General features: G+C 35.3%; 1 protein-coding gene across 1 annotated transcript in view; it reads right to left on the reverse strand.

The window, feature by feature from the left end:
- The window catches only part of LOC128224604 (cell adhesion molecule DSCAM-like), a 44,810-nt gene that overhangs the window by 10,875 nt on the left and 8,865 nt on the right, over positions 1 to 25,070 (reverse strand). Inside the window, exons 6-27 of the mRNA XM_052934522.1 lie at positions 24,622 to 24,746; positions 23,653 to 23,934; positions 22,744 to 22,890; positions 21,667 to 21,828; positions 19,858 to 20,011; positions 19,199 to 19,317; positions 18,206 to 18,319; positions 17,760 to 17,912; positions 17,052 to 17,167; positions 16,399 to 16,552; positions 15,878 to 15,995; positions 15,416 to 15,573; positions 14,224 to 14,353; positions 12,478 to 12,647; positions 11,270 to 11,407; positions 9,575 to 9,745; positions 8,611 to 8,681; positions 7,582 to 7,813; positions 6,606 to 6,676; positions 5,645 to 5,763; positions 5,164 to 5,276; positions 866 to 1,336 (exon numbers count right to left, since the gene is read on the reverse strand). Of these exons, the coding sequence (XP_052790482.1) occupies positions 866 to 1,336; positions 5,164 to 5,276; positions 5,645 to 5,763; positions 6,606 to 6,676; positions 7,582 to 7,813; positions 8,611 to 8,681; positions 9,575 to 9,745; positions 11,270 to 11,407; positions 12,478 to 12,647; positions 14,224 to 14,353; positions 15,416 to 15,573; positions 15,878 to 15,995; positions 16,399 to 16,552; positions 17,052 to 17,167; positions 17,760 to 17,912; positions 18,206 to 18,319; positions 19,199 to 19,317; positions 19,858 to 20,011; positions 21,667 to 21,828; positions 22,744 to 22,890; positions 23,653 to 23,934; positions 24,622 to 24,746 (3,488 nt within the window). The remainder of the gene's footprint in view (positions 1 to 865; positions 1,337 to 5,163; positions 5,277 to 5,644; positions 5,764 to 6,605; positions 6,677 to 7,581; positions 7,814 to 8,610; positions 8,682 to 9,574; positions 9,746 to 11,269; positions 11,408 to 12,477; positions 12,648 to 14,223; positions 14,354 to 15,415; positions 15,574 to 15,877; positions 15,996 to 16,398; positions 16,553 to 17,051; positions 17,168 to 17,759; positions 17,913 to 18,205; positions 18,320 to 19,198; positions 19,318 to 19,857; positions 20,012 to 21,666; positions 21,829 to 22,743; positions 22,891 to 23,652; positions 23,935 to 24,621; positions 24,747 to 25,070) is intronic.

Raw genomic sequence — 25,070 nt, forward strand, 5'->3', positions numbered from 1 at the left:
CTAGTGACCGGCCAAAATACTTTGAGCCTCGAGAATATCGGGCCAAGCGGGATTGCTTACAGAATTATTTGTTAAAAAAAAGTCTTGTTTACCTCGTTTGTTATTTGCTACGCCATCTCCGCAAAAATAGAGTATTTATTGAACATAGTTACACATCGTACAGTTCGTGACATGACTTATTCGATACTTAGAAAATATCAATTTATTTGATTTTTTTATTTATTATAAAAATACATTTATGGGTAACAACAAACAAGCAATTTTAAACAGAGAGTAACACAAACATAGCTTATAAGTTATATCAAAATGCATTGAAATTTTTACATGGATAAAAATTAGCGACAGAACTTAAAAGTGTTGGCATGTTTATTCAAACTGTTAAACCACTTGAATTTGATAATAATTATAATAAAATCAAGCAATTTTTATCGATTAGCGTCTTGTGCTTAATGAAGCCAAGCAAACAAATCAAGGTGTGAGATTCTTATCTGAACCTGCGAAAATGACATCGACCCAAGCAAACAGAACTAAGTGTGAAGTTCTTACTTGGGACTGCGAAAATGACATCGAGCGTTGAGTAATATCGACCCTCAAGATATCGAGCCATCTGATCAAATTTAATATGAACATAGAGTAAAAAAAATAGGTCCTTTTAATCTGGTTCGAGCAAACGAGGATATCGAGCCATGAGATATTGAGCCAACGAGTTTCGACTGTATGATATAGCATATAAAGTTAACCCTTGAAGCATAAATGTCAACCAAGCCTAACATTTAATGTTCTTTGGTTAACATTATATATTATGTTATCACCCTCAATGGCATCTGATATTTATATAATAACATTGTATGAAAATAAATCTTACCTGCATTATCTATGAGTATCTCTTGTATTGCAGACTTTAATCCACCACATAAATCACCAATCATAACATCTTCATCTTTCATCCAATCAGAAAGGACATTTGATATGTTGAATTGCAACAAGTACTCTGATTGGCTAATATCTGTTGTATTCTCATACTTCTCTAGCGCTGTGCTATTTAAATAAACTGTGTCACACATATGTGCTATAGGATACAGCAAGTCTCTTGTTATTTTAGGTGAGAAGTTTATAAATATTTCACTTATTAAGGCTTCTTTTTGTACAAGATCACCTATATTTTCTGTAAAGTTAACTTCAATTTGATCCATATCCAATGGTGTGGCTCGACCAATCATAACATAGGTTACAAGATAGTGAGAGATGATGCCATTGGTTACAGGTGGTGGTCTCCATGACAACCTCAGAGATGTTGTTGTTGCTCTCACCTGAAGATTTTCTACCATGCCAGGAACTGAAGTCACGAAAAAAGGACGTACATTGTAAACAAATAATCTACACTATTCTATTTTTAATTGAGTATGAGCTTGGAATTGTCTCTGGGGCCATGATTACACACAGTCTCAAGTCTGAGTTCAGACTCTAGTGGCAAAACTGAAAATCTTCATTTGAAGTTATTTTTCTTTCCACCGGTAGGAGTTTTAATGATGAAATTTGCCGAGTTTAATTACTATTCAAAAAATTGTACAATAAGTCAAAATTATTTTCATAAAATAAATGGTATAAAGGTTATTTTTTTTTAAATTTAATAAAAGTGCTTTTCTGATTTTGAGTCTAGACTTGGATTAAGATTGTTTGTAATTATGGCCCAAGGTTTGAGTAAAATATAATTATCTTCCTTTATTTGATATTTTGTTATCTTATTTTGATGAGATAATTTATTATATAAATACACTTGATTACAAAAATCATAAACTTTCATACAGCCAAAGAAGGTATAATTTATCTGAAACATTTATTTATAATATATTTCATTAAACAAGAGGGCCATGATGGCCCTAAATCGCTCACCTGAGTAAAAGAGTTTAACCTTTGTTATCAATATAGCTTGTTTCTCAAAGAATATTGAACAAGAGCTGTCACAGTATGAGACGAATGCCCCCGAATGTGTCATTGACCTATGAACAAGTACATGAAAAGTTGATCTTGCCTTTACGTGTCAAATTGTTATGGCAAGTTATTATAAATAGCCTCTGAAATACCACCCATACTTGACAGCCTACACTCTTATGTCCTCATATTCAGCATTCCATTGTGAATAAACACTTAGTGTATCTTTCACCTTAGAGGTAGGGACATGGGTCTTGCACACGACATGTCGTCTTGGTATGTCGAAAATATGTGGCTAGTCATTTTAAAATCTGTCCATTCAAGATAAAGTTACAGCCCGGTTACGACAGCCTAACCTCCATGTACTTATATGCAGCATACCATTGTGAATAAACACTAAGTGTGACCTTCAACTTAGAGGTAACCGCCCTCAAAAAAGGGGCTCGCTGGAGCACTGTACTAAGGTTTTAGATTATTTTAGGAACAGTTTGTTGTTCTTCTTGATAAATAAATTGTGAAATTCAAGACATGAAAAAACGAGTATCAGTGATTTGTAAAGAACAAATTCCTGGATTATTCATTCAAAGAATGGAAATGATAGAAAAACAAATTTGCAGCATATGTTGTTTTCTTTTCTTTTTTTGACTTGGCTGTTTTATATCAAGTATAGGACGCTAGCATAGATAGGACACAGGCAAAAAAATAGTTGAAAAAACGGGGTAAAAACCCTTAATATATAAGATAGGATGCAACGGAAAAATGTAAAAATCGGAGCCAAAAAATTGAGGTTGGTAAAGTATTTACTAGTGATGTTCCGATGATCGATTATAATCGAAAATCGATTGGTTGGGTCTGAAATCGGCGACAATCGATAGTATTTAGTTATAATCGATTATCTAAAAAAAATTTTTTAGTAAGTGTTAAGATGTTATCTTTAACAAAATGGCTGAGTCTGATGAAAGCCACAATGAGCAAGGAAATGAACTATTTTTTATACAACAACACTTCAATCATAGACATAAGGTATATGCATATAATGATTAAGAGTTTAATACTCTACATGAATAAAACTACAACTCAGGTACTATCTAGTATTTTAAAAACCGATTGTACTATCGATAATCGGTTACTTGAGTGGAACCGATCATCGATAGTAAAATTGCAACCGATTCCCAACACTATTATTTACAACATATAATGAAGTAAAAATCGAACAAAAAATTGTATATAAGGCATAATTCGATAACTGTCTTGTGTATTTCGATAATTATCGTCGTATTTCAGTAATTTAGCGTACACAACAATGATTTAAGTCTTGACATTTTGAGAACATTCATGCATATTATAAGAAATATGAAAATAAAAGAGACCAAACAAAATTATTTTAATACATTTGAGAGAAGTCTATGCAAGGGTGCTTCAGACCAAATTTGGTAAATATCCATCAAGAGGTTCACAAGAATAATCGTTTTTTACTCTATTTTTAGCTAAAAGGGGCAAAACAAAATTATGTGAACAAATTTAAGAGAGGTCCATGCAAGGACACTTCAAACCAAATTTGCTGAAGATCTATCAAGGGGTTCATGCGAAGAAAATGTTATGTTTTTTTTACTAATTCTAGCTCTGGTGGTCCTTCAAAGGGGCCAAACAAAATTATTTGAAAAGACCTGACAGAGGACTTGAAGATCCATCAAGCAGTTAATAAGATCTAGTTGTTTAAAGGTTTTTCTATTTTTTGCTCTGGTGACCCCTAAAAGGGGCCAAACAAAATCATTTGAACAAAGTTGAGAGAGGACCATGTAAGGATGCTACATATCAAGTATGGAGTCATTCTGACCTTTACTTTCAGAGGAAAAGATGTTTAAGTGACAAGACAATGTAAAAACAAATGACCCCTGAGCAAGGCCAATTTGACCCCGGGACAATAATTTGAATACCTTTGGTGTAGGTCCACTAGGTAACACTATATACCAAATATGAAAGCTCTAGGTCTTATATTTTGGAGAAGAAGATTTTTAAAGTTTTATTATATAAGACTATATAAAAACAAATAACTTTCAGGGCGGGGCCAATTTTGACCCTGTGGCAATAATTTGAACAACTTTGATAGAGGTCCACAAGATGATGTTGTATACCAAATATCTAAGCTCCTGGCCTTACGGTTCTGGAGAAGAATATTTTTAAAGATTTACTATATAACACTACGTAAAAACAAGGACCCCCTAGGCGGGGTCAATTTTGACCCTGTGGCAATAATTTGAACAAATCTGGTAGAGGTCCACTAGATGATGCTGTATACCAAATATCTAAGCCCTGGGCCTTACAGTTTCGGAGAAGAAGATTTTTAAAGATTTACTATATAACACTATGTAATAAAACTAGTGACCCCTGGGGCGGGGCCATTTTTGACCCCAGGAGAATAATTTGAACAAATTTTGTAGAGGACCACTACATGATGACACATACCAATTTTCAAGGTTCTAGGCCTTGTGGTTTTTGAGAAGAAGATTTTTAAAGTTTTCCCTATATAAGTCTATGTAAAACAAGTGACACCCGGGGCGGGCCATTTTTGACCCCAGGGGGATAGTTTTAATAATTTTGGAAGAGGACCACTAGATGATGCTATATACCAAATATTAAGCCTCTAGGCCTTGTGGTTTTGGAGAAGAAGATTTTTAAAGTTTTTCCTCTCTGTTGCCATGGCAACCAGAGTTCTGCATGGAATTCAATTCTTTGAACAATTTTCAAAGGGGACCACCCAAGGAACATTCCTGTGAAGTTTAGATGATATTGGCTAAGCGGTTTATGAGGAGATGTCGTTTAAAGTAAAAGTTTACAGACGGACGGACGGACGACGGACGGACGGACGACGGACGGACGGACGGACGGACGGACGGACGCCGGACAAATTGTGATCACAAAAGCTCACCTTGTCACTATGTGACAGGTGAGCTAAAAAATGATAAAAATTGATGAATGAAATTATGCAAACACTAACTATATAACTACCAGTACAGCATTAATGAGTTTTTGCGTTTGTTTTTGCCAAATTTAATGAATCTTTGCACATCCAATATTGTATAATTATGGTGTATAATATGTATTTGTGCATGTTGCAATGGACCGGTGTCCTTATTATAGTGATATGTTTGTCATTGTTATTGTGATTATGGAAATTATTAAAAAATCTGGGATGCTATGATGATCTATCTAATAAAAGCCATCACATACCATCTTGTAGTGTTTTGACAGTGATGTTTTCACTGTATGGGCCAATCCCATTGGCTAGCTGGTTTGTGAAGGACGCAACACGTACAGTGTACTGGGTGTAAGGCACAAGATTCCTGAAACATTTATGTTCTTGCTCACAAAGTTGATGTTAAATCCTGCACTGCGATTTACAAAACACTTGAGTATAATTTAATGACTTCAAAGCTGAATTGAAAAATACCAGAAATTATTTGTCATGCAAAACATTCTTGCAATCTTTCTCAACCATAATCAAAACACTATCTTATTTTTTTATTATTGTTCCTGTTTCCTGTTTCTTGACTACAATTACTAATGTAATATATATATATATGTAAAATAGATCATTAACTGACTTTTCCACAACATCTATTCATATAAACTTCCCTTAAAACACAATGCAAAAAAAATCTGATTTTCTGAATAAACTTGAACCACAAATGAAACACAAATGTAGGCTTACTTGACAATGGTGGTGAGGTCAAGGACACCAAGTGAAGTTAGGGAGCCCATAGTAATGTCATTCCAGTATTGAACTATGAAGCCAGATAGGTCACTGTTCCACTGGTCAACTGGGGGTGCCTGAAACACAAGAATTTTATGACCTTAATATACCATATTTATTTTATATTGCAATGAACAAATACTCTAAGCTTTGTAGAGGCTGTTAAGCTTTATTAGTCTCGACTTTCAATAACCTTTGTAGAGGCTGTTAAGCTTTATTAGTCTCGACTTTCAATAACCTTTGTAGAGGCTGTTAAGCTTTATTAGTCTCGACTTTCAATAACCTTTGTAGAGGCTGTTAAGCTTTATTAGTCTCGACTTTCAATAACCTTTGTAGAGGCTGTTAAGCTTTATTAGTCTCGACTTTCAATAACCTAGACACATTCAGCAAGCATTAGAGCTTTAATAGCAAGAAAAAAGGTTTTAAGCGATCAAAAAATACAATACTGGTATGCCCCTCAATTTTTTGGATATGAGTATGTTAGTGAACAAAATAGTTCATTAAAACTAATGTCTGTGTGTTTTTATTTGGGATTTATTATTTGTAACTATTTGGATAAATGTGACTGCTGATGTTATGAAGTAAATAATGTAATGTTCTTAAGTAGGCTTTATTGAACAGTCACCAACATAATTAATTTTCACTGTCAATGTTGTTAGGCGAGGTTTATCAGTCAATACATTGGATAATGCAACAATGTGTTATTACTTTATATACAGAATATAATCCTATCTTTGGTTAAATGACTGACTGATCATTTTTTTGCTTTAAATAATTAAAATGCCTTAAGAATTGTTTTTAAAGCATGTCTTTTGCAAGGAAATGTCTACAATTATCTGGAATTTATTATTATTAAAAAGGGGCAGAATTCATCACGTGTTTTTGCCAGAGTCATGGGTCTTGCTAAACATGTACTGACCTCCCATTTGATAAGTAGTGACCTTGAACTATGAGGCTCCACGGTGACACTTCTTGGAGCTCCAGTTGGCACTGAAATAAAGAACCATGTACTTTCCATAATATCTTATACATCATATAATGCTTACAACTTAATCATTAATTTAAAAAACAGTCATGTTTGCTACTGCAAAATTAATTTATTGTTAAATGGACTAAGCTTATTGCCATGACATTGAAAACAACTACAATAGATTTTATCAGGGCCTTATAAACTGTGCCACTTTTTTGATCATGGACCTAGTGCATCTAACATTTAAAACCATGCATACAATGTTTTCATTAGATAAAGATGGAAACCCAATCTTACCGATCTTTCCCTTTCAGTAAAACATTAAAAAATTCTCTAATATTATTATGACCTTGACCTTGAAATTTGGTGACCCTAATCAGAAAAGCTTGGCATATGTTATTTACATACAACAAATTATATTAAAGTCAATATACGTTTGTGTTAAATAGGTAAATATAGTAAAATTAGTAATGGGCTCAGAAAACGGTGGCTACTGTATTGGTTACCACAATAACCTGCATGACGTCAGGTATCCACCTTCCCTTAAATGAACTTATGGCATTGCCCAACACAAATAAACCAAGAAACACTATGGACAAAAAATGCACACAAATACCTCTAAAGACTAGCCTAATACTTTATACATAGCAATCGTGCCACACAGCAAACATGTTCAGCTGCTGTTTGTCAGATAAAATAAGGACATAACTTTATAAATATTAATGCCAGAGTTATGGACCTAGCTGGTAATGTTGGTATTTATCAATATATGAATATCTCAGAATGTATGTGAGTTTAAGCCATGCTTTAACAGCTTCAACAACAACACCTTTTCAGGACGAGTAATAAAGCTGATATCCAGCTCTTTTTTTATCAATCATCGTTTACTAATTGATGATTGGAGAAGTACTAGTGTAATAGTTACCTGTCGGAAATGTCCTTGCATTGACTGGATCACTTGGCTGCCCCCTGCCCCCAGCATTTTCTGATGTGATTTTGAACATGTACCATGTCCAAGAGTCAAGGTCTGTGATGTTCACTTGAAGGTCAAGATTGTCAATAATCTCTTCTCCAACTGGCTGAGAGAGGTTGCTTAGCAACCAGTAGGTGACATAATACCGTTTAATTGGTCCATTTTGCTCCTCTTGAAGGACAGCCTACATAACAATAATTACTGTTTTAAAACTGAAAGTAGTGACAATTTTATAAATGTACATGTTCGTACAAGGATGTGAAAAAAAAGGTAATGTAACAAATGTAAAATACTTGAGTTTATCTTAGGTTCTTATATAATTATCCCCGTCATATATAATATCAGGCATTTAAAATATTGATAACTGAGTTCTGTGATAATCAAAATTAATCCATTCAAATGTTGCTAGTTGTCTTTTAACTATTTAATTTGCCAATAAAAGGGTTATATTTCAATAAAAAATATAATTTATTAATACAACATTGTTGTATAACCAATGAACTACTATAAACACCTCTGCCAATCAACCTCCAAAAAGTGACAAGGCAGAGATTATGCTCCCTAGCTGGGGTCACTAAGATTCTATGAGAATATATTCACAAATATGATGCTCCTTATATCATTCAAAAATGGGGATGAATTCGGGCCCCATTCATAATTTCCAAAACGACAACAGGTATTTTTTTCACAAAAGTGGAAGCCAAATTCACAACTTCAAATAATATCATATATTCACATCACTTTCCTTCATTATTGTCTCAAAGTTTGTAACTGCTGTAAATATCTTCCTATTTAGATGAATTAAGCATATAAAGTCACAGTAAGGAATAGTCTTAGCTCAAATAAAAGATAAAAAGTAAAGATCATATTTAAAAAACATTTTTGTTTTTCTCACAATTTGGTTTTTGCTTCTTAAACAATTTGAAGGGCCGTGTGCCCCCTTTCACAATCATGTGAGAAAAAAATTGAAAGAAAGCTCACCTCCCATGAGAGCTGGATAGAGTCAGAGGTCAGGGGTGTGGCCTTCACCTCCCTTGCCATTCCACTTGGAGCTGATTATGGGAAAATTACACAATGTTTATTTTTATGTTTATATGTCTAATTCAAATGAATTATTTCATAAAAAAAAATGTACTAAGAAATACTAAATTAATTTGTTCTACAAGGTCATCAGTATCCGCATGTGCTATTTCTTATAAATCACAATCTAACTGAATGGTCAATGCTTGCGGATGTGGAAGTTGTTTCTTGCAACATGTATACCAAGTTTCATTTGAATATTTTGAAATATTCTAGAGTTATGGCTTATGTTATAGTGTTTGACACTCAAACATAATGAAGATGACACCTCAACATTTTTCTTCGAAAAACAGACTAGCTAAAAAAAACTGAATCACCTACCAGCTTGAGCAGCCTTGATGATTGACCACTTTCCCCACAGTACCTGGTCCCCTTATAAAGTGACCTTGACACTGTTACAAGTAAAAGGGGCCAGCCTCTCTATCTAATAGTTATTTCCTTATATCACGCCTACAGCATAAATGATGCAATGCAATATTGGTCCAGGACTGGTCACGCGGAGAGCCTGTATTTTCCCATCGATGAATAAATGAAACATATTCAGGTTCGAGCTTGCTCTCACCCGATATGGTTTCCTGCCCCCCATATATCCCATATCAGTTCACCTACTAACCCCGTAACTTATAATACCATCCCCTCTATCAAAAAGCAATTTAAGACTGGCCATTTACCCTATTGAGCCGTCTTGACCTCGGTAATTGTTAACCAGTTTCCCCACAGTACCTAGTCCCCTTCAATAGTGGCTGCTCTAACCCTGACCTTGTACTAGGTATGAGAGTCCAGCCCCTTCAACTTAAAGCAATTTGAGCAGGTATAAGGGGCCAGCTCCTCTATCTAATAGCAATTTTAGACAGTGTCCTCTTACCCGCTTGAGCAGTCTTGACCTCCATGGTATTTGACCAGTTTCCCCACAGTACCTGGTCCCCTTCTATAGTGGCCCCTCTGACCTTGACATTGTACCAGGTATAAGGGGCCAGCCCTTCTATCTTGTAGTCATGGCTTGGGTCACTGTCACTTTGGATTATGACTGTGGACTCTGGAAAGCCAAGTCAAACAAAGTTTTAAGGTGTGATAAACTTGAACATTGATTTTTTAGATAAATGTACATATATACTAGGGATGCAAACGAATATTCGAATATTCGAATATTCGATCGAACGTTTGGTATTCGAATGTCAAAATAGGTATTCGAATATTCGATGTTTTTGTTGAAATAATAAATTAATACACTTTTTGCCTACAACTGTCATCTTCGTCTGTCTTGTTTTTACAACGACCCCTAATGCCATAGGTGTGAACTTGATGACACTATACACGCGTCATATCGGATATATCGCCGGGAACTATAAACAGTCCCCGTAATTTTGCATTTACTGGCTGTTAGACAAGTGACATAAAACACATTCCAATTATTTTGGGTACATTTAAATGACCATGCCAATTAAGGGTTTAAGAGATCGGCCTTTATACCAATGTTTTGTCTTCACTGCTAATCAAGCTTGGCGATATTGCTCAAATCGCCTTGATGATACGAAGGACATGTGCTAGTTACTGTTTCCATGTTTTCAATATAACGCTCTTGCGTACAAAACTTAACTGAAAGTGTATGGTTTAACGTTTAAGGATATATGTCCTGTATTGTTGTACAATACCTAAGACAAAAGCGACGTTTAGACATGGTGTCGTTTTCTATAAATATATTTCGTAAACATCAATCCCAGAACGAGGCTGCAAGTCCCACGTTGCCGCATATCGTCATTTAACCGGGACAAACGCAATTCCCTGATCTTATTTTACATTTTTTACAAAAATGAACGCAGAGGTTTGTTTTTTTGTTAAAGATATATTGCTTTTTCTTGGGATATATTTTGTAAATGGGAAATTCAGAGGCTTATTTGTGGAACAATAAGGGTCCGTCGCGTGTACCGAATACGACCAGGAAGGGTAACAGGGCCCCCACTATTACTTTAGTGAATAATAATAGTTTACTACAATTCTTAAAGGTTCATTTTGGTGTTCGAATATTCGAATATTCGATCGAAAGAATTACCGAATATTCGAATATCACTTTTGCCATTCGTTTGCATCCCTAATATATACATATTGTAAGAGGATTTATATCAGAAATGGCATCGCCGTCATGAAATAAAGTCATTATCTATCTTTTATTTATAACTAGTGTACTAATGATTTTTGAAGTGATAAAAAAGAATACCATTAAAAATGTGCATGCTATATAGAGACCTTCATACATTGTGTAAAAATCTACACTGAAAATCAGCAAATAAGTATTCATATACGAATAGAACATCAAATTTGTTGTCATTCAAGGCTTGTTTTTATTGTTTCGAGGAAACTCGTTCAATAAATTATGTCTTGAATGACCACTCATATAAAGCATTTCACAACACATTCATGTTTTTAATGTGTTGATTGATTGCAAAAAGGGCACATCAGATTTGTTTTTTTTAAAATGAGAATAGCAATCAATTTGTTTTATATTAATTTTTTCATATATTTCAAACTTGTCCAAAAACAGCAGTTAGCAACATACAAGTACCTGCAAGCATGTTCTGTTCCCGGTATGTCACCTGATATTTCTTGATCTTGCCGTTAGTCTTCAGGGGGATTTCCCAGCCCACAGTGAAGCTCACTGACTCCACCTCTACCATGTGGAAATTTCGCGGCACTGATGGTCCTAGAACAGATTGTCAAAAACTGGGTTTGTTTGAAAATGCTTCTTTGAACAGACCTTTAAATTTAAAAGTTTTGAAAGGGTTAAAATCTTGCAAATTTAAAACCTAGCAAAATATTGAACTTTGCATTGATTTTGCAGGAGTGATGAATTCTAAACCTTGTAAAATGAGCCAATCCATTTAATCATTAAAATACCACACACCATTGAAGCGAATTACAGTATTTAAATGACTGTTGGTGCTCATAGGATTTCCCAACCCAGAATGAGGCTCATCAATAAATTTGCCTCCACTATGGGTAAATCCCACAGCTCAGATCGACCTCTTTAAAGTATTATCAGTCTGATTTTCATTCAACAATATTAATTGAATTTCTAGGCAAATATTCAGATGTACAAAATGTCAATGTAGGTAGACTATAGTTGGATGCTTTTCTGAACAGTTTTTAAGGAATCAATAAAACAAAAACAAAAATGTTATCTGATTTATTTTGAAAGATGATAAATAGCCAAAAAACAAATGTTTTTAAACGGTAAACCATCATGACAAAAACGGAAATGTTTGACTATGCTGGCAAGTAATACCATTGTTCAAACTATAGATCATTTTTGTATGACAAAACCCTATAACAATTTAGGCTTACAATATTAAGCTTTTTCTTCATTAACACACATAATAACTTTTGTCTGTATTATTCGCCAACCTATGCATGCTAGTAACCAAAATGTGTTTGGCTGTTGAATATAACCTCTTTTTTGTAAAGTAACATGTCCTACACTGCCTTTGGGATTAGACAACAACAAATCTAGGGGCTGTTTCAAGGATTGTAGTCGTAACTTCTGTACTAATGTCACAAATGGCACACTGCATGATTGTTTTTTATGTCCTCAACTTGGTGTTCATTTTAGATACTGGCTTAAGTACAATTCTCTCAAATTTGTAGCAAAATAATGAAAATATGGCATAATTTCAATTTAGGACTACAATTGACTAAGATCTTGAAACAGCCCCAAGAACTTTAAGCCATGTTCTTTTACCTTCGGCACAATCATAACTCTTTAACAAGTCTTACCAGCATCAAATGTCTTTGCAGCTAGAACATTGCTGACACCACTTGTCCCCGCCCCATTGATAGCTGAGATCATAAAAATGTACTCTGTGGCTGGATCAAGGCTGGATATAGTGTATTTAAGCATGGTGGATATTAGCTCTACCTCTGTATAGGTACTGGACATCTCTAATCTAAATGGTTGAAACAAACATTTTATTCACATATAAAATTAATTGTTGGCTTTAACATGATATAAGAATATAAACTTCATTTCAGCCAATGAAATTGCAGATAGGCAATCATTAAGTACTAGGCTCAATCCTTAAATATTTCAACCTTCGCGGTTGTTTAAAAGTCCGCCTATTGCCACTTATCCGATACACACTCCCTGCTTCAGAATTTTGCATTGACAATTTGTCAGCCAATGAGGTAGTATTTGAATACAGTTTAATAACCTGAAGAATATTTTAATGATAAAGACATCAATCACTCTGCCCATTCTTAATCATTAAAATGATACTTCATGTCATCTTACTATTACTTATTAGTAAGTGTGTCAACTATTATGCTGTACTCTGAAGCACAAACAAAATTTGCTCTTTCTCCCTGTATGCACTGGACGTTTCTAATCAGAATGGTTAAACTAAACTTGTAAGTGAATTTAACTATACAATAAAATCATAGCCATTACAAATAATTGACTGCTACATATAAAATGTATGATGTTCAAACAGTTTTATAACAGCAGGGGTTCTAAAGTTCAGTTTTAATCCTGAACTCAGGATTGAGAGCTTTTATCTGAATCAAACCTTTACAGTCATAATTAAGAGCGTGTTTTTTGCTCGATTATTTACATCAATAATAGTAGAAAGTACCTTGAAATTAATATAAATGACTTTGGAAACAAATTCAAAAGGGATCTTAGCCCCAATTTGTGCATAAATCCCTGGCCCCAATATTACAAAAACACTCAAATCTCAATCCCAACTCAATTTACCGCATAAAAGCATACAATGACTCAAAATCTTGCATGTTTTTATACTTTTGAAAACATATTTTCTCAAAGAATGTGTTGGTAAGTATTAATTGTTAATTGTTAAAAAACAATGAGTTGTACTCAAATACATAAATTTTTGGGTGTAGAATATTTTTCCCTGTGAATCTCTACGAAAGGTGAAAATCAACATATCTTATGACTGAATGCTCTTTTAAAATGTGTAAAAACATAAATGTATATGATTTTAATGCTTTGTGGTAAAATGAGTTGGGAATGAGATTGAGATTCAACTGAAGTATTTTAGTGTTTGCAAACAGGCTCTTGGCTATTTTTCAGGGTTTACAATGTTCAACTGCAAGTACTCCTTATAATTACTTAACAGAGTGTTACATCCTCAGTTTATTGCTTATGAAAACCAGATAATATTAAGCACTAAATCACTTCAACATTATGAGTAAACTGTTGGTCAATGATGTTTTATTAAGGTGGGGAGGTCTAAAAGTAAAGGTGTCTGCCTCTAAATCAGAGCCTCACAGCTGTACTTTCGCATTGTTTCTTAAAAAAGACATAGTACATTATCCAAGGAAACAAACTTGAGAGTATTTCATATCAGTTCTCAGCTATCTTTACAATCAAGCAAAAAATAACCTAGTATAAACCATAAACCTATTCACAAATCAATTTGTGTCTAGAATTATCAACTCAATTCTTCAAACCAAAATCCATAGTGTTACTCAATATTTAAACCATATCATAATTATAGGCCATACTTCTTCCTGTAGAATATGATAACTTTATCCACGGGTGTTTGGGGTTCCCTCTGTTGTGTGGACCAGGCTAGCTCTACACTGCTGGCACTTAGCGTAGAAGCTGAGAGCAGGACGGGAGGACTGGGCCTGCCTGGAAACATGAAACATGGGTTTAACTTCAAGTGAGAGAAGTTCCATGTATAACAGACCTCTGTTCAGGTCCAAAAAGCTCCAAACTGCTGGCACTAAGTTAAGCAGCTGTGAGCAGGACAGGGGGACTGGGCCTGCCTGGAATCATAAAACATGGGTCAAACTTTCAGTGAGAGAAGTTCCATGTATAACAGACCTCTGTTTAGGTCCAAGAAAGCTCCAAACTGCTGGCATTGAGTATAGAAGCTGTGAGTAGGACAGGGGGACTGGGCCTGCCTGGAACATGCAACATGGGTTAAACGACCAATAAGAGAGGTTCCATGTATGACAGACCTCTGTTCAGGTCCAAGAAAGCTCCAAACTGCTGGCACTAAATTAAGCAGCTGTGAGCAGGACAGGGGGACTGGGCCTGCCTGGAATCATAAAACATGGGTCAAACTTTCAGTGAGAGAAGTTCCATGTATAACAGACCTCTGTTCAGGTCCAAGAAAGCTCCAAACTGCTGGCACTGAGTATAGAAGCTGTGAGTAGGACAGGGGGACTGGGCCTGCCTGGAACATGCAACATGGGTTAAACGACCAATAAGAGAGGTTCCATGTATGAGAGACGTTTGTTCAGGGTCAGGCTACATCCATACTGCAGGCACTGAGTTTACAAACTGTGAGTAGGACAAAGGGACTGGGGGGATCTATTAAAGATAACCATTCACCCAAAGCTTTATCTTAAAATAAAATAAATTTATAATAAAACAACAACAACAAAAACGCCAACAGCTGGCAATGTAAGTAACAAATGCTCCTGAAGAATTGTGCTAGTTGTTTCTAAATCCAGCCATTCATTATAAAGTAACAGCCTGGACACTACCACCTATACCGTATGTCCATTTATTCAGCATTCCATTACGATTAACCTCCAAGTGTAACCTTGACCTTCCTAGTAGTGTCATGGGTCTTGTCATTAAGCAAAACTAATAAAAACTAGTAATTGACCGCCAAAACTAATAGAAACAAGAGCAATGACGACATCAAAATTTAATGACCAAGAACAACAGCAAAGCACTCACTTATAATGAAGACCTCCATATCCTTCTGGCTGACCCCCGCATTGTTGGAGCCCTTGCATGTGTAGATTCCGGCATCATTCTCATTGGCAAACATCACACTCAGCTTGTTGGGCTCAGGGAAGGAGATTCGCCCATTACTGCTTGTAAACAACTGCTCCCTGTATGCATAGAGATGCATGAGAAAAAGGGCATATTAAGGGGTATTAATAAGTCATATCTGATATAATGTACGTTTATTTTCTAATTGCTTCTATGGGAAATGTCATTCATATGTTAAACAATTGTAAATCTAAAGCAGTGCGCTAAATGTAATTCTTAAAAGATAAAAGAGAAACAAAATTGAAAAGGGCACTCTCAAAGACATAACCTCTTTAATCAAATTTGTTTCAATGAATTAGAAGTTAACTAAAATTAACTTGTACATTCAAATAAATTATATTGACAGCATAATAAAAACCTTACCTGTTATGGAACCACTCTATTAGTGGATCTGGGATGCCGGTCACTCGACATGTAAGCTGAAGGTGTTCGCCCTGGTATAATAGAGGAATACCTTCTATAGAGGTTACCTTCGGTGGCACTGGAAATATAATGATGTTAATATAAGCGATATGTAGAATAATATTGAACAACTCAGGGATGGCAGACATACAACCCAATCAGTTAAAGGTGTTTGCCCTGGTATAAAAGAAGAATAACTCTATAGCAGTTACCTCATGTGGCACTGAAATATGTTTCAAGTAAAAATGTAATGATATGCAACCTAGGCTAAAGAGCAACCATGATATCTTGTCAAAAAAATGTCAAAACTCTCACTGTTGTAAAATTGGTGTTACGTTTTATGTATATTTTGTACTTGGCAGATGTGAACATCCAAATGTGGAAACTGTTTCCCTGGATATCCATCATATTATGGCTAACTTCCCCTTCGGCAATAATATAACTTTTAACATGATGAACTTATTTCCATAATAACAACTTACCCCTGATTCTGATGGCAGCAGTCTCTTGTGATGAGCCCTCTCGGTTGGTCGCCCTGCAGGTGTAGTCCCCAACATGGAGCCAGTTAACCCCCAACAGAAGGAGTTGACTCTGGTCCAGGGATAGCATGGTGTCCTTGGGGAACAAAGAGCTACCCTGAAGTGGTTAAATACAGTTTGTGTGAATTCCTAATAAATTGTAACTTACAAAAATAAAGCAAGTTTACCAAAATATGAAAACAGTAACCCGAAACTTAGAACCAGTTATTTTCTTACATCAAATCAGTTAACCCCAAACATGAAACCAGTTAACCCCAAACATGAAACCAGTTATCCCCAAACATGAAACCAGTTAACCCCAAAAGTGAAACCAGTTCATCAAAACATGAAACCACTGTTAACCCAAACTGTGAGACCAGTTAACCGAAACATAGAGCCAATTAACCATGAAAATGAAGCCAGTTTTCCCAAGAAATTAAATATGTTAACCCACAACATAAAACTATATAACCCCAAACATAATGCAAGAATATCCCAGACATAAAAGCCAGAAAACTCATTACATTTAATAAGGTTAAGTCATAAAATGGAGCAATCAATTTAGCCACTTCATCCCAAACATGAAGCAAATTTAGACACAAATATTAACCACTCACATTGAAGAGCCATGTGACCTGTGGCTGGGGGTAACCGCTGGCAACACAGTTCAAGGTCACATTATTCCCCCTGTTGACAACCTGGCTAACTGGCTTTTGTAGAAAGTAGGGTCTCACTGTGGGAGAAAAGTGAACAAATACTGGATCACAATTTACCCTGATATTATGCACAAAATGACTTGCAGCTGGGAATAACCATTGGTAGCACAGGTCAAGGACATATTCCTGCACATGTTGACAAGCGGGCTTACACTTCTTAAATAAAACTACAGAATTGTCAATAAGACTGTATTTGATATAGCAAGGAACTACTAAAGGCTTGCAGTCACCCCTTGTCATAGTGACAAAGCTTAAAAGCCATTGCCCATGTATCATGGCATAGTAAAAACAAGGGCACCGTAGAGAGAATGCCAATGCTCCTCTGTTGTTTTTTTACAACATAAGGGCATAACTTGTCAATTATTAAACTCAACATGACATAATGTGTCAGAGTATTGTCTCTAGAAACTCGCTTTTCCCAAGGTGACCCGGGTTCAATCCCGGCCTGGGCACATGATAGTTTGGATAGTAGTTAGTGGTCATGAAGCCGAACAAGTAGGTTTAGTTATTGCATTACAAAACAACAACGAGTTTCTGGCGTCGCCAAGGACACCTTACCATTGATTACAATAAGGCTATGACATGTATTCTTTTTACATCTTCACTTACCAAGCACTGTAAGAGTCCCCTGGTTCTCGACTGTTCCGGCCATGTTGGAGGCTTGGCAGAGATACGTCCCTGAATCCTCCACTTGTACTGAAGTTATGTACAGGCCATCCGGTATCTGAGTGAAACGACCCCCCATAATTACAGCTGCTGAGTCTGAAACATGGCATAATTTTATTTATAACAAGGTTTCATTTACTACTAAATGACATGTCCTAGAATTCTCAAATTTAATTTTTATTATATCCTTGGGCTTTTTGTACCCTATACATCGTTATAATTGTCAATTCAAGTTATGAATTATAAGTTTTCAGACAAGGGCTCGTTTACTAGTAAATGAAATGTCCCAGAATCGTCAAATTGTTATGCTATTCTTGGTCTAATTATACCCTATTCATCTTGTAATTGTCAAATTAAGTTAGAAAATAATAAGTTTTCAGACATCATACCTTTAAACCAGGTGATGAGAGGTGCAGGGTCACTGTATATGCCACAGGGTATGATGACTGTGTCCCCCTTACTGACCACAGTGTCTCCAACAGGCTGTAACACCACAGGAGGGACTGAAACAAAAGTGAAAGTAAGATTGAATTACCGGTAGGTCTCATTGATGACCTGAGGTCAACACTGAGCTGATCAGAATGTTGTTTACATTTAAGTTAACAAAGTGATTTATGACATCCTTTTTAACTTTCAAGGTAATTTTATATTTTATGTAGTGCTTACATATTAAAATATAAACAGCTGAAACAGTTGTCTCAAATATTGCTATAAATACTGAAGATCACAATTAGACAGATCTGCATTACTGTATCCATTAAACTTCCAGAGATGAAACAGTTGAAAAATGATGTTTTTTACAATGTTGTTGACAAAATTCTGAACAATCGGCCGAATGAATATTATTAATTCAATGTTAAACTGCGCTTTAAACATATGCTTTAGAAATACTGATATTTTATGCCTGATAATCAAAGTCATCTAGGTCGTAAAGCTGCGCTCTCACAAATTGACCGTTTTGACAATTTATTTATTTTTAGTCTGGGAATAAGCTAAATTTTGCGTAAATATCTTGAAACCAGTGATATAAGACAGCTGACAAAAGATCAGATCACAGTTTTTCATATTTACATTCGAAAATTGAACTTTTATGGCTAAACGTGTTAATAACGCTTTTAGAAAAATTTGTTTTTAATATAAATATTTTGATAAAAAAATTCTTGGTATATCTTTGTTGATAGGTGTTGGTATCGGGTAACAATGGTTAACATTAAAATGCAATTATAAGTGTGTTTATTGCACCTGTTTTTGTGGTATTTTTACACCGCTGAAATTAATAAGCGTAATTGCAATTTTGATTTAAAACAATGGAATCAGAAAAAATATGCCATTTTGTACGAAAATATGTCCCCTCAATCTCCATACATTTTCCTAATACATACCCAGGACCTTGATGTAGACCTTGGTCTGTATTGCCCCATATCTGTTGACTGCTCTGCAGGTATATGTCCCCTCATTTCCCTTATTTATGTTTCCTATCCATAATTCCTGGTTTCCCTGTCTGAAAAAGTATAACATGGGCCTTGTAACATAGCTAAACGCTGAAAAGAATCAACATTAAGAGCGCGTATAATATATTCATACTAAAAATAACCATGTGGTAACAGACAACCTTTGGACAATGTATGATAAAATGGCCTTATCTTCTAATTTAAGGCAAACAGTAAGGTCCATCTGTCCATTTTTTGTTTGTTTCTGAGCAATATTAATAAGAAAACCAGCTATCAAATTATATTGATATTTTTCTCTAATATCCCTACATGTAAATTACATTTTATATCATAAATGTTATTATCATAATGAAATAACATATTCATGTTTTTTAAATATATAACTATATTATACTGCACTGTAGTAACTTTCTAATGTGAAGTGATAAATGAATATGCCTGCAAATCATCAAATAAGTATTCCTGATAAAAATTGAATTTGTATTTATTTATTACTCATACTTAACATCGACTGGAGAACATTTTGGTTTGTTTATAATACTTACTGGCATTGTGTCTCATATGAACAGCATAAAACTATAATATCATACCTAAATGACACTGTATTTGACACCGTCACTTCAACGTCCTCAAACAGCCATGTGACCTCCGGGAAGGGGTCGCCTTGTACATAGCAGCTAAGATGGGCCAGCTTTCCTTTCTCAACAGTCTTACCAATGGGCGGCTCTATGAAAATTGGGGCCCCTGCAATAGATCTAAATACTGTAATACCATCAACAAGTCTCCCTCTACATAGCAGCTAAGATGGGTAAGCTTGCCTTTCTTACCAATGGCTCAATGAAACATATCAAAATGAGCTGTCGCAGGACACTACTACACATTATTTTGTCTTATAAATGAATGCATTAATGATGTTATATGTGCCTATCAAAAACTATAAAAAAGGTAAAATAAAAGTCCAGAAAAAAAGTATATCAAGGGCCATAATTTTACTTAGGTTGATATAGAGTTATGTTACCTAATTGTGTGATGGCTGTGTGAAGTATTAAGTCCATTGAACAAACAGTATTTGAGAGTTAAACCCCAAATTTCACTAAAACCTTAATCAAACTGTCTGAGTCAATCAAGGGCAATAATTTGCATTAAGGATAACATGGAGTTACGGTATGTAAACTAACTGAATGATGGCCATCAACACATGTGTGAATTATGAAGTCAAATGAATTGAGGGTTTAGAAGTTATAAGTTAAAATCCAACTTTACCCTAATCTTTTGACCGTACACAATGTGCTGTAAAACAAGTCAATCAGGGGCCATAACTTGTATTAAGATTGATATGGAGTAATGCATCTTATTGTGTGATGGATCTGAACAACTGTGTAAAGTATGAAGAGCATTTAATGAAAGGTAATTTTGTAATATTTGAAAATGCCAGCATGCCCTAAAACTTTACCCTTGTGCTGACACAGGGCGAGTAGAACAGCCCACCCTACTCTTCGAAAAATCCAGCTAAAACTGGTCTGATACAAGCAACAATAAGAGACTTCTTGTACATAGCAGCTAAGGTAAGCTAGCTTTCCTATCTTAATTTTCATCATAACTGGTGGTTCTATGAATCTTGGTGCTCATGTGAATTTATGAAAAAGTTCACGCAATACAAGCTGCACATTTCTAATAGATTTATAACAACATATATCCTTTAAGCATTACACTTAATGTCATGCATTTTTAGCAGACTGTGAAAATCTAAGAAAATTTACAGATATTTTATGCAATGCTGCTTTTTGAACAAATACCAATCTGAAGAAAACACTCAATTTTAATGTCAGAAGATGTCATAATTTTTTTAAAATGGATAAACCAAAAACATCTATGCCATGAAAAAACAAGAATATCCAAAGTCATAACTCCCATCTGGACTGTAGTGGCTTGAGAGGCTCTAAAAGAGGGTCAGTGAAGTTGTTCATAGCCACACAGAATTGATAAGTGAAAAGTCACTATATCAAATATATATCAAATATGTACATAATTCACAGTGTTATACGACAAGTCACCCCAAGGGGTTACCTTCCACCCTGATAGTAGCGACCAGTAAGGTTCTTGAAGAGGGGTAGGACAGAGTTCTTCATAGCCACACAGCATTGATAAGTATAATATTCACCAACTGTGATATCAAATATATACAGTCAAACCCTGTTGGCTGGAACTCACAGGGACTGGCGAAAATACTTCTAGCCTTAGAAAAATCCAGTCAAGAGGGATGGTTTACCTTCAGTATAGGGAAATTGGTCCTTTAGATCTAGTCCAAGCCAATGAGGATTTCAAGCCAAACAAGTTCGAACGAGCGGGATTCAACTGTATAGTAAACAGTTACACAATTAGTCACTCCCAAGCTTTACCTCCCACCCTGATAGTAGCAGCCTGTGAGGTCCTGGAAGGGGGTACAGCAAAGTTGTTTGTGGCCACACAAAAATATTCCCCCTCATCACGCTTCTGTATCTCCTCAAAGATAACATTCCATGAGCCGTTAGATGATGTCATCACTTGCACCGACTGCTCACCTGTAGAGACATTATTATTTGTCAAGAGTACCCAAAGTATCATCACAGATGAAAATATACTCTCATTTATAGCTATAAAAAAATATATGCTTCTTTTCATAACATGAACCCTTTTAATGAACGATCATAATATTGAAAAACATACAGAGGTTCAGAAAGGCCATAATAAAGTGCTGTTCTTTGAAAAGCCATTATATGGTGCTCCTCTTTGAAATGCCATTATATAGTGCTCATCATCCAAAGGCTATTTTATAGCGCTCCTTTTTGAAAGGCCATTATATAAAGCTTCTTCTTTGAAAGGCCACTAGTCTATATAGTTCACGTCTTTAAGAGGCCCATCATATAGAGTTTTTATTTGAAAGGCCATTGTATAGTGCTCATCTTTGAAAAGCCATTATATAGTGCTCCTTTTTGAAAGGCCATTATATAGTGCTCCTCTTTGAAAGGCCATTATATAGTGCTCATCTTTGAAAAGTCATTATATAGTGCTCCTCTTTGATAGGCCATTATATAGTGCTCCTCTTTGATAGGCCATTATATAGTGCTCGTCTTTGATAGGCCATCATATAGTGCTCCTCTTTGAAAGACCATTATATAGAGCTTCTTTATTGAAAGGCCACTATATAGTTCTCTCATCTTTGAGAGGCCATTCTATAGAGTTTTTCTTTGAAAGACCATTATATAGTGCTCCTCTTTGAAAAGCCATTATATAGTGCTCCTCTTTGATAGGCCATTATATAGTACTCCTCTTTGAAAAGCCATTATATAGTGCTCCTTTTTGAAAGGCCATTATATAGTGCTCCTCTTTGAAAGGCCATTATATAGTACTCCTCTTTGAAAAGCCATTATATAGTGCTCCTCTTTGATAGGCCAATATATAGTTTCATCTTTTAAAAGCCCCTCAAGGCCACTTACCTGATCTTGGCACCAATAGGGCATTGTCTTTGTACCAGGTGACCCTGGCAGAGGGTATACTGTAGGGTGGGGTACATTTCAGTATGGCGGGGAGCCCTGCTATCCCGTATAGGTCCTGTGGTACCTCCCGGAATGTCATGTCTATCCCTGACAGTTTAAGGAACAGGTTTGGAAGTATGCAAAGTGAATTTTTCAAGTCTTACTTTCTGGAAATTGTTTTATTTTTGAAAGGTCTTTTTTTTCAGAATGCTTCAGTTTCATAACCATTGGCAAACATGCGTAAATTAAGGTTTCGCTAGGTTTCAAATTCAAAACCAAAATATTGCAAATAACATAAGTATACCCTCACAAGATTCAGGCAATCTAATGTATAGTAAAAAATCAAAATTGGAGAAATTTAATTGTTTAAACTTTTTCTTCCAAACAGAAGAATTTAAGATTTAACATTTCTAAATCATTGGAGAAATTGTTAATTGTTTCCAAAAGGTTTTACTATAAACTTACTGTGTTTGCTTGCAGTAATGCTTAATCATGTTAAAACATAACTCAAATTCTAATTTATATCAAAACCATTTCGCCTCTTTTTGTAAAGCATATTCAATAACAAAAATGACCTTCACCATACATGTATATTGTAATTTTGTTTCCACAAGTATTAAACCCTTATTTTAGTATTAAAAACATATTAAGAAAGAGCTGTTTTGTTTCAATCTACCGGGTAATTTTTTTTAAAAAGCTGTTGCATCACCATGATCAACTATTGGATGAAAAAAGCATTAATTTCTCAACTACTAGCATTTTAAGTTATTTTTTTTTGTCTTTGTAAATTTTCTGCTTTACCAGATAAACTTACTCAATTCACAGCACTAACCTAAAATTCTCATTCATTTTTGCATGAAGTGCACTTACTGGCAAGCATGACAGATATGTTAGGACTTCTTGCCAATCCGAGGCCATTTACGCCCTGACATGTATAGTTCCCTTCATCCCCTGATATTAACATCGGTCGGTGAAGCGAGTTGTTTTTCAGCGTGAAAAAATCACCGCCCAATTGGATTTCGTCTTTATACCATGTGACCGTCACTGCGGGTTTTCCGGTAACGGGGCAGTCCAATATCAGTGGCTGTCCTAGCGGGGTGATCACGTTAGGTATCAGTTGTTCCATTATCACATAAGGGGGTGACTCCATCTCTATAATTATTGATAATAATAGTACATTTTGTTGGATATAAATGAAATGTTTGAATATAAGTTTTTTATAAAGAAACAATTCAAGTAAAATAAGATGATGTTAATGAATGTTAAAGAATACCCTTGCATTCATTTTTTTGTCCTCTCAGAGGTATTTCGTATATATAATGTTCATTGAAATATGAATGTACCGTAATTCAATTGAAATAAGCCATAATGATTATTCAGGATAATCTCAAGTCTTTTTTTGCAAATAAAGGGCCGTAACTCCTAAATGACAAAAGCGATTTCCATGGCTATCGAACTTGATCAAGATATTATGGTCACAATCATGTATGTAAAGTTTGGTGAGGATTGGACACATACTTTTCAAGAATTAGATTGGAAACATATATTTTTGAAGTATTTTTGGCAAAAAAGGGCCGTAACTCCTAAATGACTAAAGCGATTTCCATGACTATCGAACTTGATGAAGATATTATGGTCACAAACATGTGTTTAAAGTTTGGTGAGGATTGGACAAACAGTTTTCAAGAATTAGATCGGAAACAATCTTCGGGACGTACGTACGTACAGACAGACGTACGTACGGACAAGGGCAACCCTATATGCCGCCACTTTGTGGGGGCATAAAAATATGTGTTCATCTAAGAAAGCGTGATAGTAGTATAAATAGTTGGGTTGTACCAGCAGTCTGCATGCGCACTTTGAGGCTCCTGACATCTATCTTAAGCACGGGATTTCGTGCCACACAGTTGTACGCTCCATCTAAGTAGGGCTTGGCTTTCAAGATAAGTCTCATGGAGTACTGGCTGAAATGCATGATAGCAGAATAATTTACATCAAACAAAAGTAATGTAAATGTAAAAACCTTGATAGCCGGTCATGAATATGTATGAGAGCATTGCCAGAGTGCTAAGCTCGTCTGTTTTTCACGGTTGGTCAAGGGGCATAATTAACTCAAGAAATAATTAACTAAGTGGATATGCTAATTACTCATCATCATTGGCAACTGAGGTACTTTATTCCATAACAGTACATTAGAAAAGCACCATGGTAAAATCAACTTACCAAATCTTGTTTTCATGAAAATTATGATATGGGGAGAAAACTCTTCCATAAAAAAGCATGTTACA

The sequence above is a fragment of the Mya arenaria genome, chromosome 17 (assembly GCF_026914265.1).
Source record: "Mya arenaria isolate MELC-2E11 chromosome 17, ASM2691426v1".
In the NCBI taxonomy this organism is placed as follows: Eukaryota; Metazoa; Mollusca; class Bivalvia; order Myida; family Myidae; genus Mya; species Mya arenaria.